Below are 24309 nucleotides of genomic sequence, written 5' to 3' on the forward strand. Positions count from 1 at the left end.
TAGGGTGATAACCTGAGGCAAGTCATTTGAGGCGAAAAGAATGATCAGTTCACATCATTAACATTTAGGTGTGTTGCTCACCTGGAAGTGGGCAATCCACTGTAAATCAATCACATATAGTTCACAAAATTGTATATATAGGTGAGGGGGAAAGTATTCTATCATCTCTTTCGTCATCAACTGCTAAGACACAGATACGTCTTCAGACCAAACTGTGAGTATCATTTCAAAGTTTGCCTGTGGTAAGCATGTGCACTCTGAAGTTTTCATTCTTCTGCTGCACATCTCTACTTTCTCAAGTGTTTCATTGCTCCAGGTCGCTAAAATGTGAGTGTGTAAGTGATATTTACCGTTCTTGTTAGTTTTAAAATATGTGGATGCATGCGAAATAAAACATGATGATATCATCGATGATGTGTGCCGTGGAGAAAAATCTCCAGACGAGTAATGCTAACATGTTGTTTCTCTGTCTTGAAGATGATTTTAATGTTGTTGAACAGATACTCAAAATGATGAAGATCGTCGCCGTCCTTGTGGCCTGCTTGGCTGTCACCGCCTTTGCTGAACCAACCGGTCTGTATGGAGGAGCACATGGACTGGGTGTGTTGTATGGAGGAGTGGGCGCATTAGGCTACGGAATGGGTGGACTGCACGGAGGTGTTTACGGAGGCTACGGCTATGGCCCGTACGGAGGAATGGGCGGTCTGTATGGAGGCAAATACGGGGGATACGGCCTGGGAGGTCTGTATGGAGGCTACGGTGGTTTCTACGGAGTGCCAGGATATGGAATTGGACTGGGGAAAGGTATTTAACAATCCATCCTTTCACCCGTTATCCTGTTTTAAACTTCATTTTTATTGAATGATATCATGTACCCATGTGTTTATTACTCTTTTACGCAAATGAGCTGTTTCCAGTTGATAAACATCTTTCAAACTCTTGTCAGCTGTTTGAAATGCTTGGTATACTTTATCATGCAATTAGTTTCAACATTTCCATGTTACTTTTCCGTAAATCCCAATTTCATATGTAACTACCCTTTCTGTTTCAGGAATCGGCTACTACTGAGTTACAGTCACCTGCAGTCTGAAGAGAACTTATTACTCATTGTTTTATATACGCATGGCAATACTACTGGTTCAATAAAAATTGAAATACAAACGGTTTCTTCTTTGTTTGAAAATCTTAAAACTGAATTCAACGTTCACAAAAAGGACGAGTTACTATATGTATCCATATTATTAACTCTGGAAACATGTGTTGTTTAGTTACACCCAAATACTTAACGTGCAATCAGTATTGCTTCAAGCAATGGCGTCAACTTATGAAATGTGCTTCGACTTTCCTGAAGAAATCAGACTGAATAGGATAGGGTATTGAAAGCTTTACATATTTCATACATGCCATTTCTTCCCTGGTTCCATATCTCATGCAAATGTACCACTTGTGCTGCCACGAAGGGCTTCGGTGATGTCGTTGTGTGAAATAAGAAAATACTCGGAGTTGAGTCATGTTTGCGTGTTCAGGTACATTAAGTCTTTCAATAGTAGTCAGAGTGCACAGTATGCGATTCGAATGCAAGTGAGTTTCCTGTTCCAAGTGAAAGGGTCTGCAATCATAAGTTACTGTAGCATATTCTATCGGTTTATTTATCAAACAAGAAAAAAACCCCGAATAGCCTACAAAAATAACTTACTATTAAACATGAAATCAATAGTTGATAACACTTGCCGAAAGTACCATTCATGTTGTACACTACATGGGAAGTTTGTTCCCAGATTTCATGATGTAAATGAACCGTTTCCATACCGCTGCTCCAATTAACTGAAGAAGTATTTATCTCTATCCAAACGTATATGTTTATGGAATCGGACGGGAATTGCTTGTATCGAATCTGATATGGTAGACATATGATAAAGTTCTTGATTGATTCTTAGGCAAGGGTTACATCATCTATCAACGCAGAGAAGACTGTTTTCATCATGTAAAGGGCATGTGTAAAGTATAAAATGGAGTTTTCTACTTCTTCTTGCTACTGAAGTTTGGTTTCAAACATTCACCTGAAGTCTAAAACAAATTGAAGTGAATCACGTGCAATAGTGATTAAAACTTGATATAGCGATGCAAATATACATTGCATTGTAGCAACTGTTGAGACATTTTCCAAAGACAATATTCCTTCAGTCTGGAACGAAAATGACCGAATGGAAAGGTCGTGAAACATCTAAGAAATATTTACAACTAGAAAGTGTTGCCTAGCACCTGGTGTCTTGCTTAGTACCCAATATATGTATCAGTACAACTGAAGCCTTTATGATAAGTGACTTCTGTGACCTCAGACAAATGATATTAAGAAATGGACAGTTGCATCAAAGAAGATAGGTGTCAGATAAAGCGAACCAATCCTTTGTGTAAATGTCAGGAATTGGCACTACGTACAGGCAGAGTCCACAGTACGTTTCTCATCATATCCTAGTTATGTGCGCATGGCTTGCTATCAAACAGGGATGCCAGAAAGTGTTGGCGAAGGAGGGACGTGAATCCTAACCCCTCTGCTACACCAATGAGAAACACGTGCAAAAGAAAGTCTACAAATACGAGGGAACAGGTTGTAGTTCATAAGGGAAACCTTATCCTGTTTTCAGAAGACAGCCATGCCTAGTTTGTAACCGATAAATGCGTGCTGTAACAATTGATAGTCACAATCCCTTTGTGAAAAGACACTAGTATATGCATATACCTTCTGGGAAATGAAGTTATTGTAGTATTTTGTTTAAGTGTGGTGAGAATGTTAACATGTGGGGCGAATATCATGCTTTTGGGAGATTTCAGCAGTATATTAAGCAGGCGGTCATCGTGTGGACAGGCTGCCGTATTACAGGTAGATGTGTACATAGCAACCCCTTGTAACAGTGACACTGCTGTAGTGTGGCGATGCTGTACTTGTACGTTGCATCAATTTTCTCGTCTTTTGTAACTTCGTCTCGGGCACATATGGCATAATGTCTGATGTACATTGCTCCATCACAAGTGTAGTGGATAGACAGCTCTCAAACCACTATTTGCTTAATACTGGTTCAAAGTCGAGTAGTACTTGGAAGTTACTATTTTTTCTAAATGCAGTTAAACCATGCTAAAGAGAGATGTGAAAGATGTGAAGAGAGACCTACACCCTGTTATATACCACCCTCTACTTCCTTCATGAATGTTCAAGTACACCAGCAGACATGTATACCCTTAGGGTGATAACCTGAGGCAAGTCATTTGAGGCGAAAAGAATGATCAGTTCACATCATTAACATTTAGGTGTGTTGCTCACCTGGAAGTGGGCAATCCAATGTAAATCAATCACATATAGTTCACAAAATTGTATATATAGGTGAGGGGGAAAGTATTCTATCATCTCTTTCGTCATCAACTGCTAAGACACAGATACGTCTTCAGACCAAACTGTGAGTATCATTTCAAAGTTTGCCTGTGGTAAGCATGTGCACTCTGAAGTTTTCATTCTTCTGCTGCACATCTCTACTTTCTCAAGTGTTTCATTGCTCCAGGTCGCTAAAATGTGAGTGTGTAAGTGATATTTACCGTTCTTGTTAGTTTTAAAATATGTGGATGCATGCGAAATAAAACATGATGATATCATCGATGATGTGTGCCGTGGAGAAAAATCTCCAGACGAGTAATGCTAACATGTTGTTTCTCTGTCTTGAAGATGATTTTAATGTTGTTGAACAGATACTCAAAATGATGAAGATCGTCGCCGTCCTTGTGGCCTGCTTGGCTGTCACCGCCTTTGCTGAACCAACCGGTCTGTATGGAGGAGCACATGGACTGGGTGTGTTGTATGGAGGAGTGGGCGCATTAGGCTACGGAATGGGTGGACTGCACGGAGGTGTTTACGGAGGCTACGGCTATGGCCCGTACGGAGGAATGGGCGGTCTGTATGGAGGCAAATACGGGGGATACGGCCTGGGAGGTCTGTATGGAGGCTACGGTGGTTTCTACGGAGTGCCAGGATATGGAATTGGACTGGGGAAAGGTATTTAACAATCCATCCTTTCACCCGTTATCCTGTTTTAAACTTCATTTTTATTGAATGATATCATGTACCCATGTGTTTATTACTCTTTTACGCAAATGAGCTGTTTCCAGTTGATAAACATCTTTCAAACTCTTGTCAGCTGTTTGAAATGCTTGGTATACTTTATCATGCAATTAGTTTCAACATTTCCATGTTACTTTTCCGTAAATCCCAATTTCATATGTAACTACCCTTTCTGTTTCAGGAATCGGCTACTACTGAGTTACAGTCACCTGCAGTCTGAAGAGAACTTATTACTCATTGTTTTATATACGCATGGCAATACTACTGGTTCAATAAAAATTGAAATACAAACGGTTTCTTCTTTGTTTGAAAATCTTAAAACTGAATTCAACGTTCACAAAAAGGACGAGTTACTATATGTATCCATATTATTAACTCTGGAAACATGTGTTGTTTAGTTACACCCAAATACTTAACGTGCAATCAGTATTGCTTCAAGCAATGGCGTCAACTTATGAAATGTGCTTCGACTTTCCTGAAGAAATCAGACTGAATAGGATAGGGTATTGAAAGCTTTACATATTTCATACATGCCATTTCTTCCCTGGTTCCATATCTCATGCAAATGTACCACTTGTGCTGCCACGAAGGGCTTCGGTGATGTCGTTGTGTGAAATAAGAAAATACTCGGAGTTGAGTCATGTTTGCGTGTTCAGGTACATTAAGTCTTTCAATAGTAGTCAGAGTGCACAGTATGCGATTCGAATGCAAGTGAGTTTCCTGTTCCAAGTGAAAGGGTCTGCAATCATAAGTTACTGTAGCATATTCTATCGGTTTATTTATCAAACAAGAAAAAAAACCCGAATAGCCTACAAAAATAACTTACTATTAAACATGAAATCAATAGTTGATAACACTTGCCGAAAGTACCATTCATGTTGTACACTACATGGGAAGTTTGTTCCCAGATTTCATGATGTAAATGAACCGTTTCCATACCGCTGCTCCAATTAACTGAAGAAGTATTTATCTCTATCCAAACGTATATGTTTATGGAATCGGACGGGAATTGCTTGTATCGAATCTGATATGGTAGACATATGATAAAGTTCTTGATTGATTCTTAGGCAAGGGTTACATCATCTATCAACGCAGAGAAGACTGTTTTCATCATGTAAAGGGCATGTGTAAAGTATAAAATGGAGTTTTCTACTTCTTCTTGCTACTGAAGTTTGGTTTCAAACATTCACCTGAAGTCTAAAACAAATTGAAGTGAATCACGTGCAATAGTGATTAAAACTTGATATAGCGATGCAAATATACATTGCATTGTAGCAACTGTTGAGACATTTTCCAAAGACAATATTCCTTCAGTCTGCAACGAAAATGACCGAATGGAAAGGTCGTGAAACATCTAAGAAATATTTACAACTAGAAAGTGTTGCCTAGCACCTGGTGTCTTGCTTAGTACCCAATATATGTATCAGTACAACTGAAGCCTTTATGATAAGTGACTTCTGTGACCTCAGACAAATGATATTAAGAAATGGACAGTTGCTTCAAAGAAGATAGGTGTCAGATAAAGCGAACCAATCCTTTGTGTAAATGTCAGGAATTGGCACTACGTACAGGCAGAGTCCACAGTACGTTTCTCATCATATCCTAGTTATGTGCGCATGGCTTGCTATCAAACAGGGATGCCAGAAAGTGTTGGCGAAGGAGGGACGTGAATCCTAACCCCTCTGCTACACCAATGAGAAACACGTGCAAAAGAAAGTCTACAAATACGAGGGAACAGGTTGTAGTTCATAAGGGAAACCTTATCCTGTTTTCAGAAGACAGCCATGCCTAGTTTGTAACCGATAAATGCGTGCTGTAACAATTGATAGTCACAATCCCTTTGTGAAAAGACACTAGTATATGCATATACCTTCTGGGAAATGAAGTTATTGTAGTATTTTGTTTAAGTGTGGTGAGAATGTTAACATGTGGGGCGAATATCATGCTTTTGGGAGATTTCAGCAGTATATTAAGCAGGCGGTCATCGTGTGGACAGGCTGCCGTATTACAGGTAGATGTGTACATAGCAACCCCTTGTAACAGTGACACTGCTGTAGTGTGGCGATGCTGTACTTGTACGTTGCATCAATTTTCTCGTCTTTTGTAACTTCGTCTCGGGCACATATGGCATAATGTCTGATGTACATTGCTCCATCACAAGTGTAGTGGATAGACAGCTCTCAAACCACTATTTGCTTAATACTGGTTCAAAGTCGAGTAGTACTTGGAAGTTACTATTTTTTCTAAATGCAGTTAAACCATGCTAAAGAGAGATGTGAAAGATGTGAAGAGAGACCTACACCCTGTTATATACCACCCTCTACTTCCTTCATGAATGTTCAAGTACACCAGCAGACATGTATACCCTTAGGGTGATAACCTGAGGCAAGTCATTTGAGGCGAAAAGAATGATCAGTTCACATCATTAACATTTAGGTGTGTTGCTCACCTGGAAGTGGGCAATCCAATGTAAATCAATCACATATAGTTCACAAAATTGTATATATAGGTGAGGGGGAAAGTATTCTATCATCTCTTTCGTCATCAACTGCTAAGACACAGATACGTCTTCAGACCAAACTGTGAGTATCATTTCAAAGTTTGCCTGTGGTAAGCATGTGCACTCTGAAGTTTTCATTCTTCTGCTGCACATCTCTACTTTCTCAAGTGTTTCATTGCTCCAGGTCGCTAAAATGTGAGTGTGTAAGTGATATTTACCGTTCTTGTTAGTTTTAAAATATGTGGATGCATGCGAAATAAAACATGATAACATCATCGATGATGTGTGCCGTGGAGAAAAATCTCCAGACGAGTAATGCTAACATGTTGTTTCTCTGTCTTGAAGATGATTTTAATGTTGTTGAACAGATACTCAAAATGATGAAGATCGTCGCCGTCCTTGTGGCCTGCTTGGCTGTCACCGCCTTTGCTGAACCAACCGGTCTGTATGGAGGAGCACATGGACTGGGTGTGTTGTATGGAGGAGTGGGCGCATTAGGCTACGGAATGGGTGGACTGCACGGAGGTGTTTACGGAGGCTACGGCTATGGCCCGTACGGAGGAATGGGCGGTCTGTATGGAGGCAAATACGGGGGATACGGCCTGGGAGGTCTGTATGGAAGCTACGGTGGTTTCTACGGAGTGCCAGGATATGGAATTGGACTGGGGAAAGGTATTTAACAATCCATCCTTTCACCCGTTATCCTGTTTTAAACTTCATTTTTATTGAATGATATCATGTACCCATGTGTTTATTACTCTTTTACGCAAATGAGCTGTTTCCAGTTGATAAACATCTTTCAAACTCTTGTCAGCTGTTTGAAATGCTTGGTATACTTTATCATGCAATTAGTTTCAACATTTCCATGTTACTTTTCCGTAAATCCCAATTTCATATGTAACTACCCTTTCTGTTTCAGGAATCGGCTACTACTGAGTTACAGTCACCTGCAGTCTGAAGAGGACTTATTACTCATTGTTTTATATACTCATGGCAATACTACTGGTTCAATAAAAATTGAAATACAAACGGTTTCTTCTTTGTTTGAAAATCTTAAAACTGAATTCAACGTTCACAAAAAGGACGAGTTACTATATGTATCCATATTATTAACTCTGGAAACATGTGTTGTTTAGTTACACCCAAATACTTAACGTGCAATCAGTATTGCTTCAAGCAATGGCGTCAACTTATGAAATGTGCTTCGACTTTCCTGAAGAAATCAGACTGAATAGGATAGGGTATTGAAAGCTTTACATATTTCATACATGCCATTTCTTCCCTGGTTCCATATCTCATGCAAATGTACCACTTGTGCTGCCACGAAGGGCTTCGGTGATGTCGTTGTGTGAAATAAGAAAATACTCGGAGTTGAGTCATGTTTGCGTGTTCAGGTACATTAAGTCTTTCAATAGTAGTCAGAGTGCACAGTATGCGATTCGAATGCAAGTGAGTTTCCTGTTCCAAGTGAAAGGGTCTGCAATCATAAGTTACTGTAGCATATTCTATCGGTTTATTTATCAAACAAGAAAAAAACCTCGAATAGCCTACAAAAATAACTTACTATTAAACATGAAATCAATAGTTGATAACACTTGCCGAAAGTACCATTCATGTTGTACACTACATGGGAAGTTTGTTCCCAGATTTCATGATGTAAATGAACCGTTTCCATACCGCTGCTCCAATTAACTGAAGAAGTATTTATCTCTATCCAAACGTATATGTTTATGGAATCGAACGGGAATTGCTTGTATCGAATCTGATATGGTAGACATATGATAAAGTTCTTGATTGATTCTTAGGCAAGGGTTACATCATCTATCAACGCAGAGAAGACTGTTTTCATCATGTAAAGGGCATGTGTAAAGTATAAAATGGAGTTTTCTACTTCTTCTTGCTACTGAAGTTTGGTTTCAAACATTCACCTGAAGTCTAAAACAAATTGAAGTGAATCACGTGCAATAGTGATTAAAACTTGATATAGCGATGCAAATATACATTGCATTGTAGCAACTGTTGAGACATTTTCCAAAGACAATATTCCTTCAGTCTGCAACGAAAATGACCGAATGGAAAGGTCGTGAAACATCTAAGAAATATTTACAACTAGAAAGTGTTGCCTAGCACCTGGTGTCTTGCTTAGTACCCAATATATGTATCAGTACAACTGAAGCCTTTATGATAAGTGACTTCTGTGACCTCAGACAAATGATATTAAGAAATGGACAGTTGCTTCAAAGAAGATAGGTGTCAGATAAAGCGAACCAATCCTTTGTGTAAATGTCAGGAATTGGCACTACGTACAGGCAGAGTCCACAGTACGTTTCTCATCATATGCTAGTTATGTGCGCATGGCTTGCTATCAAACAGGGATGCCAGAAAGTGTTGGCGAAGGAGGGACGTGAATCCTAACCCCTCTGCTACACCAATGAGAAACACGTGCAAAAGAAAGTCTACAAATACGAGGGAACAGGTTGTAGTTCATAAGGGAAACCTTATCCTGTTTTCAGAAGACAGCCATGCCTAGTTTGTAACCGATAAATGCGTGCTGTAACAATTGATAGTCACAATCCCTTTGTGAAAAGACACTAGTATATGCATATACCTTCTGGGAAATGAAGTTATTGTAGTATTTTGTTTAAGTGTGGTGAGAATGTTAACATGTGGGGCGAATATCATGCTTTTGGGAGATTTCAGCAGTATATTAAGCAGGCGGTCATCGTGTGGACAGGCTGCCGTATTACAGGTAGATGTGTACATAGCAACCCCTTGTAACAGTGACACTGCTGTAGTGTGGCGATGCTGTACTTGTACGTTGCATCAATTTTCTCGTCTTTTGTAACTTCGTCTCGGGCACATATGGCATAATGTCTGATGTACATTGCTCCATCACAAGTGTAGTGGATAGACAGCTCTCAAACGACTATTTGCTTAATACTGGTTCAAAGTCGAGTAGTACTTGGAAGTTACTATTTTTTCTAAATGCAGTTAAACCATGCTAAAGAGAGATGTGAAAGATGTGAAGAGAGACCTACACCCTGTTATATACCACCCTCTACTTCCTTCATGAATGTTCAAGTACACCAGCAGACATGTATACCCTTAGGGTGATAACCTGAGGCAAGTCATTTGAGGCGAAAAGAATGATCAGTTCACATCATTAACATTTAGGTGTGTTGCTCACCTGGAAGTGGGCAATCCAATGTAAATCAATCACATATAGTTCACAAAATTGTATATATAGGTGAGGGGGAAAGTATTCTATCATCTCTTTCGTCATCAACTGCTAAGACACAGATACGTCTTCAGACCAAACTGTGAGTATCATTTCAAAGTTTGCCTGTGGTAAGCATGTGCACTCTGAAGTTTTCATTCTTCTGCTGCACATCTCTACTTTCTCAAGTGTTTCATTGCTCCAGGTCGCTAAAATGTGAGTGTGTAAGTGATATTTACCGTTCTTGTTAGTTTTAAAATATGTGGATGCATGCGAAATAAAACATGATAACATCATCGATGATGTGTGCCGTGGAGAAAAATCTCCAGACGAGTAATGCTAACATGTTGTTTCTCTGTCTTGAAGATGATTTTAATGTTGTTGAACAGATACTCAAAATGATGAAGATCGTCGCCGTCCTTGTGGCCTGCTTGGCTGTCACCGCCTTTGCTGAACCAACCGGTCTGTATGGAGGAGCACATGGACTGGGTGTGTTGTATGGAGGAGTGGGCGCATTAGGCTACGGAATGGGTGGACTGCACGGAGGTGTTTACGGAGGCTACGGCTATGGCCCGTACGGAGGAATGGGCGGTCTGTATGGAGGCAAATACGGGGGATACGGCCTGGGAGGTCTGTATGGAGGCTACGGTGGTTTCTACGGAGTGCCAGGATATGGAATTGGACTGGGGAAAGGTATTTAACAATCCATCCTTTCACCCGTTATCCTGTTTTAAACTTCATTTTTATTGAATGATATCATGTACCCATGTGTTTATTACTCTTTTACGCAAATGAGCTGTTTCCAGTTGATAAACATCTTTCAAACTCTTGTCAGCTGTTTGAAATGCTTGGTATACTTTATCATGCAATTAGTTTCAACATTTCCATGTTACTTTTCCGTAAATCCCAATTTCATATGTAACTACCCTTTCTGTTTCAGGAATCGGCTACTACTGAGTTACAGTCACCTGCAGTCTGAAGAGGACTTATTACTCATTGTTTTATATACTCATGGCAATACTACTGGTTCAATAAAAATTGAAATACAAACGGTTTCTTCTTTGTTTGAAAATCTTAAAACTGAATTCAACGTTCACAAAAAGGACGAGTTACTATATGTATCCATATTATTAACTCTGGAAACATGTGTTGTTTAGTTACACCCAAATACTTAACGTGCAATCAGTATTGCTTCAAGCAATGGCGTCAACTTATGAAATGTGCTTCGACTTTCCTGAAGAAATCAGACTGAATAGGATAGGGTATTGAAAGCTTTACATATTTCATACATGCCATTTCTTCCCTGGTTCCATATCTCATGCAAATGTACCACTTGTGCTGCCACGAAGGGCTTCGGTGATGTCGTTGTGTGAAATAAGAAAATACTCGGAGTTGAGTCATGTTTGCGTGTTCAGGTACATTAAGTCTTTCAATAGTAGTCAGAGTGCACAGTATGCGATTCGAATGCAAGTGAGTTTCCTGTTCCAAGTGAAAGGGTCTGCAATCATAAGTTACTGTAGCATATTCTATCGGTTTATTTATCAAACAAGAAAAAAACCCCGAATAGCCTACAAAAATAACTTACTATTAAACATGAAATCAATAGTTGATAACACTTGCCGAAAGTACCATTCATGTTGTACACTACATGGGAAGTTTGTTCCCAGATTTCATGATGTAAATGAACCGTTTCCATACCGCTGCTCCAATTAACTGAAGAAGTATTTATCTCTATCCAAACGTATATGTTTATGGAATCGGACGGGAATTGCTTGTGTCGAATCTGATATGGTAGACATATGATAAAGTTCTTGATTGATTCTTAGGCAAGGGTTACATCATCTATCAACGCAGAGAAGACTGTTTTCATCATGTAAAGGGCATGTGTAAAGTATAAAATGGAGTTTTCTACTTCTTCTTGCTACTGAAGTTTGGTTTCAAACATTCACCTGAAGTCTAAAACAAATTGAAGTGAATCACGTGCAATAGTGATTAAAACTTGATATAGCGATGCAAATATACATTGCATTGTAGCAACTGTTGAGACATTTTCCAAAGACAATATTCCTTCAGTCTGGAACGAAAATGACCGAATGGAAAGGTCGTGAAACATCTAAGAAATATTTACAACTAGAAAGTGTTGCCTAGCACCTGGTGTCTTGCTTAGTACCCAATATATGTATCAGTACAACTGAAGCCTTTATGATAAGTGACTTCTGTGACCTCAGACAAATGATATTAAGAAATGGACAGTTGCTTCAAAGAAGATAGGTGTCAGATAAAGCGAACCAATCCTTTGTGTAAATGTCAGGAATTGGCACTACGTACAGGCAGAGTCCACAGTACGTTTCTCATCATATCCTAGTTATGTGCGCATGGCTTGCTATCAAACAGAGATGCCAGAAAGTGTTGGCGAAGGAGGGACGTGAATCCTAACCCCTCTGCTACACCAATGAGAAACACGTGCAAAAGAAAGTCTACAAATACGAGGGAACAGGTTGTAGTTCATAAGGGAAACCTTATCCTGTTTTCAGAAGACAGCCATGCCTAGTTTGTAACCGATAAATGCGTGCTGTAACAATTGATAGTCACAATCCCTTTGTGAAAAGACACTAGTATATGCATATACCTTCTGGGAAATGAAGTTATTGTAGTATTTTGTTTAAGTGTGGTGAGAATGTTAACATGTGGGGCGAATATCATGCTTTTGGGAGATTTCAGCAGTATATTAAGCAGGCGGTCATCGTGTGGACAGGCTGCCGTATTACAGGTAGATGTGTACATAGCAACCCCTTGTAACAGTGACACTGCTGTAGTGTGGCGATGCTGTACTTGTACGTTGCATCAATTTTCTCGTCTTTTGTAACTTCGTCTCAGGCACATATGGCATAATGTCTGATGTACATTGCTCCATCACAAGTGTAGTGGATAGACAGCTCTCAAACGACTATTTGCTTAATACTGGTTCAAAGTCGAGTAGTACTTGGAAGTTACTATTTTTTCTAAATGCAGTTAAACCATGCTAAAGAGAGATGTGAAAGATGTGAAGAGAGACCTACACCCTGTTATATACCACCCTCTACTTCCTTCATGAATGTTCAAGTACACCAGCAGACATGTATACCCTTAGGGTGATAACCTGAGGCAAGTCATTTGAGGCGAAAAGAATGATCAGTTCACATCATTAACATTTAGGTGTGTTGCTCACCTGGAAGTGGGCAATCCAATGTAAATCAATCACATATAGTTCACAAAATTGTATATATAGGTGAGGGGGAAAGTATTCTATCATCTCTTTCGTCATCAACTGCTAAGACACAGATACGTCTTCAGACCAAACTGTGAGTATCATTTCAAAGTTTGCCTGTGGTAAGCATGTGCACTCTGAAGTTTTCATTCTTCTGCTGCACATCTCTACTTTCTCAAGTGTTTCATTGCTCCAGGTCGCTAAAATGTGAGTGTGTAAGTGATATTTACCGTTCTTGTTAGTTTTAAAATATGTGGATGCATGCGAAATAAAACATGATAACATCATGGATGATGTGTGCCGTGGAGAAAAATCTCCAGACGAGTAATGCTAACATGTTGTTTCTCTGTCTTGAAGATGATTTTAATGTTGTTGAACAGATACTCAAAATGATGAAGATCGTCGCCGTCCTTGTGGCCTGCTTGGCTGTCACCGCCTTTGCTGAACCAACCGGTCTGTATGGAGGAGCACATGGACTGGGTGTGTTGTATGGAGGAGTGGGCGCATTAGGCTACGGAATGGGTGGACTGCACGGAGGTGTTTACGGAGGCTACGGCTATGGCCCGTACGGAGGAATGGGCGGTCTGTATGGAGGCAAATACGGGGGATACGGCCTGGGAGGTCTGTATGGAGGCTACGGTGGTTTCTACGGAGTGCCAGGATATGGAATTGGACTGGGGAAAGGTATTTAACAATCCATCCTTTCACCCGTTATCCTGTTTTAAACTTCATTTTTATTGAATGATATCATGTACCCATGTGTTTATTACTCTTTTACGCAAATGAGCTGTTTCCAGTTGATAAACATCTTTCAAACTCTTGTCAGCTGTTTGAAATGCTTGGTATACTTTATCATGCAATTAGTTTCAACATTTCCATGTTACTTTTCCGTAAATCCCAATTTCATATGTAACTACCCTTTCTGTTTCAGGAATCGGCTACTACTGAGTTACAGTCACCTGCAGTCTGAAGAGGACTTATTACTCATTGTTTTATATACTCATGGCAATACTACTGGTTCAATAAAAATTGAAATACAAACGGTTTCTTCTTTGTTTGAAAATCTTAAAACTGAATTCAACGTTCACAAAAAGGACGAGTTACTATATGTATCCATATTATTAACTCTGGAAACATGTGTTGTTTAGTTACACCCAAATACTTAACGTGCAATCAGTATTGCTTCAAGCAATGGCGTCAACTTATGAAATGTGCTTCGACTTTCCTGAAGAAATCAGACTGAATAGGATAGGGTATTGAAAGCTTTACATATTTCATACATGCCATTTCTTCCCTGGTTCCATATCTCATGCAAATGTACCACTTGTGCTGCCACGAAGGGCTTCGGTGATGTCGTTGTGTGAAATAAGAAAATACTCGGAGTTGAGTCATGTTTGCGTGTTCAGGTACATTAAGTCTTTCAATAGTAGTCAGAGTGCACAGTATGCGATTCGAATGCAAGTGAGTTTCCTGTTCCAAGTGAAAGGGTCTGCAATCATAAGTTACTGTAGCATATTCTATCGGTTTATTTATCAAACAAGAAAAAAAACCCGAATAGCCTACAAAAATAACTTACTATTAAACATGAAATCAATAGTTGATAACACTTGCCGAAAGTACCATTCATGTTGTACACTACATGGGAAGTTTGTTCCCAGATTTCATGATGTAAATGAACCGTTTCCATACCGCTGCTCCAATTAACTGAAGAAGTATTTATCTCTATCCAAACGTATATGTTTATGGAATCGGACGGGAATTGCTTGTATCGAATCTGATATGGTAGACATATGATAAAGTTCTTGATTGATTCTTAGGCAAGGGTTACATCATCTATCAACGCAGAGAAGACTGTTTTCATCATGTAAAGGGCATGTGTAAAGTATAAAATGGAGTTTTCTACTTCTTCTTGCTACTGAAGTTTGGTTTCAAACATTCACCTGAAGTCTAAAACAAATTGAAGTGAATCACGTGCAATAGTGATTAAAACTTGATATAGCGATGCAAATATACATTGCATTGTAGCAACTGTTGAGACATTTTCCAAAGACAATATTCCTTCAGTCTGCAACGAAAATGACCGAATGGAAAGGTCGTGAAACATCTAAGAAATATTTACAACTAGAAAGTGTTGCCTAGCACCTGGTGTCTTGCTTAGTACCCAATATATGTATCAGTACAACTGAAGCCTTTATGATAAGTGACTTCTGTGACCTCAGACAAATGATATTAAGAAATGGACAGTTGCATCAAAGAAGATAGGTGTCAGATAAAGCGAACCAATCCTTTGTGTAAATGTCAGGAATTGGCACTACGTACAGGCAGAATCCACAGTACGTTTCCCATCATATCCTAGTTATGTGCGCATGGCTTGCTATCAAACAGGGATGCCAGAAAGTGTTGGCGAAGGAGGGACGTGAATCCTAACCCCTCTGCTACACCAATGAGAAACACGTGCAAAAGAAAGTCTACAAATACGAGGGAAAAGGTTGTAGTTCATAAGGGAAACCTTATCCTGTTTTCAGAAGACAGCCATGCCTAGTTTGTAACCGATAAATGCGTGCTGTAACAATTGATAGTCACAATCCCTTTGTGAAAAGACACTAGTATATGCATATACCTTCTGGGAAATGAAGTTATTGTAGTATTTTGTTTAAGTGTGGTGAGAATGTTAACATGTGGGGCGAATATCATGCTTTTGGGAGATTTCAGCACTTTATTAAGCAGGCGGTCATCGTGTGGACAGGCTGCCGTATTACAGGTAGATGTGTACATAGCAACCCCTTGTAACAGTGACACTGCTGTAGTGTGGCGATGCTGTACTTGTACGTTGCATCAATTTTCTCGTCTTTTGTAATTTCGTCTCGGGCACATATGGCATAATGTCTGATGTACATTGCTCCATCACAAGTGTAGTGGATAGACAGCTCTCAAACGACTATTTGCTTAATACTGGTTCAAAGTCGAGTAGTACTTGGAAGTTACTATTTTTTCTAAATGCAGTTAAACCATGCTAAAGAGAGATGTGAAAGATGTGAAGAGAGACCTACACCCTGTTATATACCACCCTCTACTTCCTTCATGAATGTTCAAGTACACCAGCAGACATGTATACCCTTAGGGTGATAACCTGAGGCAAGTCATTTGAGGCGAAAAGAATGATCAGTTCACATCATTAACATTTAGGTGTGTTGCTCACCTGGAAGTGGGCAATCCAATGTAAATCAATCACATATAGTTCACAAAATTGTATATATAGGTGAGGGGGAAAGTATTCTATCATCTCTTTCGTCATCAACTGCTAAGACACAGATACGTCTTCAGACCAAACTGTGAGTATCATTTCAAAGTTTGCCTGTGGTAAGCATGTGCACTCTGAAGTTTTCATTCTTCTGCTGCACATCTCTACTTTCTCAAGTGTTTCATTGCTCCAGGTCGCTAAAATGTGAGTGTGTAAGTGATATTTACCGTTCTTGTTAGTTTTAAAATATGTGGATGCATGCGAAATAAAACATGATGATATCATCGATGATGTGTGCCGTGGAGAAAAATCTCCAGACGAGTAATGCTAACATGTTGTTTCTCTGTCTTGAAGATGATTTTAATGTTGTTGAACAGATACTCAAAATGATGAAGATCGTCGCCGTCCTTGTGGCCTGCTTGGCTGTCACCGCCTTTGCTGAACCAACCGGTCTGTATGGAGGAGCACATGGACTGGGTGTGTTGTATGGAGGAGTGGGCGCATTAGGCTACGGAATGGGTGGACTGCACGGAGGTGTTTACGGAGGCTACGGCTATGGCCCGTACGGAGGAATGGGCGGTCTGTATGGAGGCAAATACGGGGGATACGGCCTGGGAGGTCTGTATGGAGGCTACGGTGGTTTCTACGGAGTGCCAGGATATGGAATTGGACTGGGGAAAGGTATTTAACAATCCATCCTTTCACCCGTTATCCTGTTTTAAACTTCATTTTTATTGAATGATATCATGTACCCATGTGTTTATTACTCTTTTACGCAAATGAGCTGTTTCCAGTTGATAAACATCTTTCAAACTCTTGTCAGCTGTTTGAAATGCTTGGTATACTTTATCATGCAATTAGTTTCAACATTTCCATGTTACTTTTCCGTAAATCCCAATTTCATATGTAACTACCCTTTCTGTTTCAGGAATCGGCTACTACTGAGTTACAGTCACCTGCAGTCTGAAGAGGACTTATTACTCATTGTTTTATATACTCATGGCAATACTACTGGTTCAATAAAAATTGAAATACAAACGGTTTCTTCTTTGTTTGAAAATCTTAAAACTGAATTCAACGTTCACAAAAAGGACGAGTTACTATATGTATCCATATTATTAACTCTGGAAACATGTGTTGTTTAGTTACACCCAAATACTTAACGTGCAATCAGTATTGCTTCAAGCAATGGCGTCAACTTATGAAATGTGCTTCGACTTTCCTGAAGAAATCAGACTGAATAGGATAGGGTATTGAAAGCTTTACATATTTCATACATGCCATTTCTTCCCTGGTTCCATATCTCATGCAAATGTACCACTTGTGCTGCCACGAAGGGCTTCGGTGATGTCGTTGTGTGAAATAAGAAAATACTCGGAGTTGAGTCATGTTTGCGTGTTCAGGTACATTAAGTCTTTCAATAGTAGTCAGAGTGCACAGTATGCGATTCGAATGCAAGTGAGTTTCCTGTTCCAAGTGAAAGGGTCTGCAATCATAAGTTACTGTAGCATATTCTATCGGTTTATTTATCAAACAAGAAAAAAAACCCGAATAGCCTACAAAAATAACTTACTATTAAACATGAAATCAATAGTTGATAACACTTGCCGAAAGTACCATTCATGTTGTACACTACATGGGAAGTTTGTTCCCAGATTTCATGATGTAAATGAACCGTTTCCATACCGCTGCTCCAATTAACTGAAGAAGTATTTATCTCTATCCAAACGTATATGTTTATGGAATCGGACGGGTATTGCTTGTATCGAATCTGATATGGTAGACATATGATAAAGTTCTTGATTGATTCTTAGGCAAGGGTTACATCATCTATCAACGCAGAGAAGACTGTTTTCATCATGTAAAGGGCATGTGTAAAGTATAAAATGGAGTTTTCTACTTCTTCTTGCTACTGAAGTTTGGTTTCAAACATTCACCTGAAGTCTAAAACAAATTGAAGTGAATCACGTGCAATAGTGATTAAAACTTGATATAGCGATGCAAATATACATTGCATTGTAGCAACTGTTGAGACATTTTCCAAAGACAATATTCCTTCAGTCTGGAACGAAAATGACCGAATGGAAAGGTCGTGAAACATCTAAGAAATATTTACAACTAGAAAGTGTTGCCTAGCACCTGGTGTCTTGCTTAGTACCCAATATATGTATCAGTACAACTGAAGCCTTTATGATAAGTGACTTCTGTGACCTCAGACAAATGATATTAAGAAATGGACAGTTGCTTCAAAGAAGATAGGTGTCAGATAAAGCGAACCAATCCTTTGTGTAAATGTCAGGAATTGGCACTACGTACAGGCAGAGTCCACAGTACGTTTCTCATCATATCCTAGTTATGTGCGCATGGCTTGCTATCAAACAGGGATGCCAGAAAGTGTTGGCGAAGGAGGGACGTGAATCCTAACCCCTCTGCTACACCAATGAGAAACACGTGCAAAAGAAAGTCTACAAATACGAGGGAACAGGTTGTAGTTCATAAGGGAAACCTTATCCTGTTTTCAGAAGACAGCCATGCCTAGTTTGTAACCGATAAATGCGTGCTGTAACAATTGATAGTCACAATCCCTTTGTGAAAAGACACTAGTATATGCATATACCTTCTGGGAAATGAAGTTATTGTAGTATTTTGTTTAAGTGTGGTGAGAATGTTAACATGTGGGGCGAATATCATGCTTTTGGGAGATTTCAGCAGTATATTAAGCAGGCGGTCATCGTGTGGACAGGCTGCCGTATTACAGGTAGATGTGTACATAGCAACCCCTTGTAACAGTGACACTGCTGTAGTGTGGCGATGCTGTACTTGTACGTTGCATCAATTTTCTCGTCTTTAGTAACTTCGTCTCGGGCACATATGGCATAATGTCTGATGTACATTGCTCCATCACAAGTGTAGTGGATAGACAGCTCTCAAACGACTATTTGCTTAATACTGGTTCAAAGTCGAGTAGTACTTGGAAGTTACTATTTTTTCTAAATGTAGTTAAACCATGCTAAAGAGAGATGTGAAAGATGTGAAGAGAGACCTACACCCTGTTATATACCACCCTCTACTTCCTTCATGAATGTTCAAGTACACCAGCAGACATGTATACCCTTAGGGTGATAACCTGAGGCAAGTCATTTGAGGCGAAAAGAATGATCAGTTCACATCATTAACATTTAGGTGTGTTGCTCACCTGGAAGTGGGCAATCCAATGTAAATCAATCACATATAGTTCACAAAATTGTATATATAGGTGAGGGGGAAAGTATTCTATCATCTCTTTCGTCATCAACTGCTAAGACACAGATACGTCTTCAGACCAAACTGTGAGTATCATTTCAAAGTTTGCCTGTGGTAAGCATGTGCACTCTGAAGTTTTCATTCTTCTGCTGCACATCTCTACTTTCTCAAGTGTTTCATTGCTCCAGGTCGCTAAAATGTGACTGTGTAAGTGATATTTACCGTTCTTGTTAGTTTTAAAATATGTGGATGCATGCGAAATAAAACATGATAACATCATGGATGATGTGTGCCGTGGAGAAAAATCTCCAGACGAGTAATGCTAACATGTTGTTTCTCTGTCTTGAAGATGATTTTAATGTTGTTGAACAGATACTCAAAATGATGAAGATCGTCGCCGTCCTTGTGGCCTGCTTGGCTGTCACCGCCTTTGCTGAACCAACCGGTCTGTATGGAGGAGCACATGGACTGGGTGTGTTGTATGGAGGAGTGGGCGCATTAGGCTACGGAATGGGTGGACTGCACGGAGGTGTTTACGGAGGCTACGGCTATGGCCCGTACGGAGGAATGGGCGGTCTGTATGGAGGCAAATACGGGGGATACGGCCTGGGAGGTCTGTATGGAGGCTACGGTGGTTTCTACGGAGTGCCAGGATATGGAATTGGACTGGGGAAAGGTATTTAACAATCCATCCTTTCACCCGTTATCCTGTTTTAAACTTCATTTTTATTGAATGATATCATGTACCCATGTGTTTATTACTCTTTTACGCAAATGAGCTGTTTCCAGTTGATAAACATCTTTCAAACTCTTGTCAGCTGTTTGAAATGCTTGGTATACTTTATCATGCAATTAGTTTCAACATTTCCATGTTACTTTTCCGTAAATCCCAATTTCATATGTAACTACCCTTTCTGTTTCAGGAATCGGCTACTACTGAGTTACAGTCACCTGCAGTCTGAAGAGGACTTATTACTCATTGTTTTATATACTCATGGCAATACTACTGGTTCAATAAAAATTGAAATACAAACGGTTTCTTCTTTGTTTGAAAATCTTAAAACTGAATTCAACGTTCACAAAAAGGACGAGTTACTATATGTATCCATATTATTAACTCTGGAAACATGTGTTGTTTAGTTACACCCAAATACTTAACGTGCAATCAGTATTGCTTCAAGCAATGGCGTCAACTTATGAAATGTGCTTCGACTTTCCTGAAGAAATCATACTGAATAGGATAGGGTATTGAAAGCTTTACATATTTCATACATGCCATTTCTTCCCTGGTTCCATATCTCATGCAAATGTACCACTTGTGCTGCCACGAAGGGCTTCGGTGATGTCGTTGTGTGAAATAAGAAAATACTCGGAGTTGAGTCATGTTTGCGTGTTCAGGTACATTAAGTCTTTCAATAGTAGTCAGAGTGCACAGTATGCGATTCGAATGCAAGTGAGTTTCCTGTTCCAAGTGAAAGGGTCTGCAATCATAAGTTACTGTAGCATATTCTATCGGTTTATTTATCAAACAAGAAAAAAAACCCGAATAGCCTACAAAAATAACTTACTATTAAACATGAAATCAATAGTTGATAACACTTGCCGAAAGTACCATTCATGTTGTACACTACATGGGAAGTTTGTTCCCAGATTTCATGATGTAAATGAACCGTTTCCATACCGCTGCTCCAATTAACTGAAGAAGTATTTATCTCTATCCAAACGTATATGTTTATGGAATCGGACGGGTATTGCTTGTATCGAATCTGATATGGTAGACATATGATAAAGTTCTTGATTGATTCTTAGGCAAGGGTTACATCATCTATCAACGCAGAGAAGACTGTTTTCATCATGTAAAGGGCATGTGTAAAGTACAAAATGGAGTTTTCTACTTCTTCTTGCTACTGAAGTTTGGTTTCAAACATTCACCTGAAGTCTAAAACAAATTGAAGTGAATCACGTGCAATAGTGATTAAAACTTGATATAGCGATGCAAATATACATTGCATTGTAGCAACTGTTGAGACATTTTCCAAAGACAATATTCCTTCAGTCTGGAACGAAAATGACCGAATGGAAAGGTCGTGAAACATCTAAGAAATATTTGCAACTAGAAAGTGTTGCCTAGCACCTGGTGTCTTGCTTAGTACCCAATATATGTATCAGTACAACTGAAGCCTTTATGATAAGTGACTTCTGTGACCTCAGACAAATGATATTAAGAAATGGACAGTTGCTTCAAAGAAGATAGGTGTCAGATAAAGCGAACCAATCCTTTGTGTAAATGTCAGGAATTGGCACTACGTACAGGCAGAGTCCACAGTACGTTTCTCATCATATCCTAGTTATGTGCGCATGGCTTGCTATCAAACAGGGATGCCAGAAAGTGTTGGCGAAGGAGGGACGTGAATCCTAACCCCTCTGCTACACCAATGAGAAACACGTGCAAAAGAAAGTCTACAAATACGAGGGAACAGGTTGTAGTTCATAAGGGAAACCTTATCCTGTTTTCAGAAGACAGCCATGCCTAGTTTGTAACCGATAAATGCGTGCTGTAACAATTGATAGTCACAATCCCTTTGTGAAAAGACACTAGTATATGCATATACCTTCTGGGAAATGAAGTTATTGTAGTATTTTGTTTAAGTGTGGTGAGAATGTTAACATGTGGGGCGAATATCATGCTTTTGGGAGATTTCAGCAGTATATTAAGTAGGCGGTCATCGTGTGGACAGGCTGCCGTATTACAGGTAGATGTGTACATAGCAACCCCTTGTAACAGTGACACTGCTGTAGTGTGGCGATGCTGTACTTGTACGTTGCATCAATTTTCTCGTCTTTTGTAATTTCGTCTCGGGCACATATGGCATAATGTCTGATGTACATTGCTCCATCACAAGTGTAGTGGATAGACAGCTCTCAAACGACTATTTGCTTAATACTGGTTCAAAGTCGAGTAGTACTTGGAAGTTACTATTTTTTCTAAATGCAGTTAAACCATGCTAAAGAGAGATGTGAAAGATGTGAAGAGAGACCTACACCCTGTTATATACCACCCTCTACTTCCTTCATGAATGTTCAAGTACACCAGCAGACATGTATACCCTTAGGGTGATAACCTGAGGCAAGTCATTTGAGGCGAAAAGAATGATCAGTTCACATCATTAACATTTAGGTGTGTTGCTCACCTGGAAGTGGGCAATCCAATGTAAATCAATCACATATAGTTCACAAAATTGTATATATAGGTGAGGGGGAAAGTATTCTATCATCTCTTTCGTCATCAACTGCTAAGACACAGATACGTCTTCAGACCAAACTGTGAGTATCATTTCAAAGTTTGCCTGTGGTAAGCATGTGCACTCTGAAGTTTTCATTCTTCTGCTGCACATCTCTACTTTCTCAAGTGTTTCATTGCTCCAGGTCGCTAAAATGTGAGTGTGTAAGTGATATTTACCGTTCTTGTTAGTTTTAAAATATGTGGATGCATGCGAAATAAAACATGATGATATCATCGATGATGTGTGCCGTGGAGAAAAATCTCCAGACGAGTAATGCTAACATGTTGTTTCTCTGTCTTGAAGATGATTTTAATGTTGTTGAACAGATACTCAAAATGATGAAGATCGTCGCCGTCCTTGTGGCCTGCTTGGCTGTCACCGCCTTTGCTGAACCAACCGGTCTGTATGGAGGAGCACATGGACTGGGTGTGTTGTATGGAGGAGTGGGCGCATTAGGCTACGGAATGGGTGGACTGCACGGAGGTGTTTACGGAGGCTACGGCTATGGCCCGTACGGAGGAATGGGCGGTCTGTATGGAGGCAAATACGGGGGATACGGCCTGGGAGGTCTGTATGGAGGCTACGGTGGTTTCTACGGAGTGCCAGGATATGGAATTGGACTGGGGAAAGGTATTTAACAATCCATCCTTTCACCCGTTATCCTGTTTTAAACTTCATTTTTATTGAATGATATCATGTACCCATGTGTTTATTACTCTTTTACGCAAATGAGCTGTTTCCAGTTGATAAACATCTTTCAAACTCTTGTCAGCTGTTTGAAATGCTTGGTATACTTTATCATGCAATTAGTTTCAACATTTCCATGTTACTTTTCCGTAAATCCCAATTTCATATGTAACTACCCTTTCTGTTTCAGGAATCGGCTACTACTGAGTTACAGTCACCTGCAGTCTGAAGAGGACTTATTACTCATTGTTTTATATACTCATGGCAATACTACTGGTTCAATAAAAATTGAAATACAAACGGTTTCTTCTTTGTTTGAAAATCTTAAAACTGAATTCAACGTTCACAAAAAGGACGAGTTACTATATGTATCCATATTATTAACTCTGGAAACATGTGTTGTTTAGTTACACCCAAATACTTAACGTGCAATCAGTATTGCTTCAAGCAATGGCGTCAACTTATGAAATGTGCTTCGACTTTCCTGAAGAAATCATACTGAATAGGATAGGGTATTGAAAGCTTTACATATTTCATACATGCCATTTCTTCCCTGGTTCCATATCTCATGCAAATGTACCACTTGTGCTGCCACGAAGGACTTCGGTGATGTCGTTGTGTGAAATAAGAAAATACTCGGAGTTGAGTCATGTTTGCGTGTTCAGGTACATTAAGTCTTTCAATAGTAGTCAGAGTGCACAGTATGCGATTCGAATGCAAGTGAGTTTCCTGTTCCAAGTGAAAGGGTCTGCAATCATAAGTTACTGTAGCATATTCTATCG

General features: G+C 39.6%; 1 protein-coding gene across 1 annotated transcript in view; it reads left to right on the forward strand.

Annotated features, from left to right (window-relative positions):
* Positions 1–24309, forward strand: part of LOC137266220 (uncharacterized PE-PGRS family protein PE_PGRS54-like) — a 66578-nt gene that overhangs the window by 10119 nt on the left and 32150 nt on the right. Inside the window, exons 5-12 of the mRNA XM_067801719.1 lie at positions 478–804; positions 3716–4042; positions 6954–7280; positions 10192–10518; positions 13430–13756; positions 16668–16994; positions 19906–20232; positions 23144–23470. Coding sequence (XP_067657820.1) covers positions 478–804; positions 3716–4042; positions 6954–7280; positions 10192–10518; positions 13430–13756; positions 16668–16994; positions 19906–20232; positions 23144–23470 — 2616 coding nt within the window. The remainder of the gene's footprint in view (positions 1–477; positions 805–3715; positions 4043–6953; positions 7281–10191; positions 10519–13429; positions 13757–16667; positions 16995–19905; positions 20233–23143; positions 23471–24309) is intronic.

The sequence above is a fragment of the Haliotis asinina genome, chromosome 15, assembly GCF_037392515.1.
Source record: "Haliotis asinina isolate JCU_RB_2024 chromosome 15, JCU_Hal_asi_v2, whole genome shotgun sequence".
Taxonomy (NCBI): Eukaryota; Metazoa; Mollusca; class Gastropoda; order Lepetellida; family Haliotidae; genus Haliotis; species Haliotis asinina.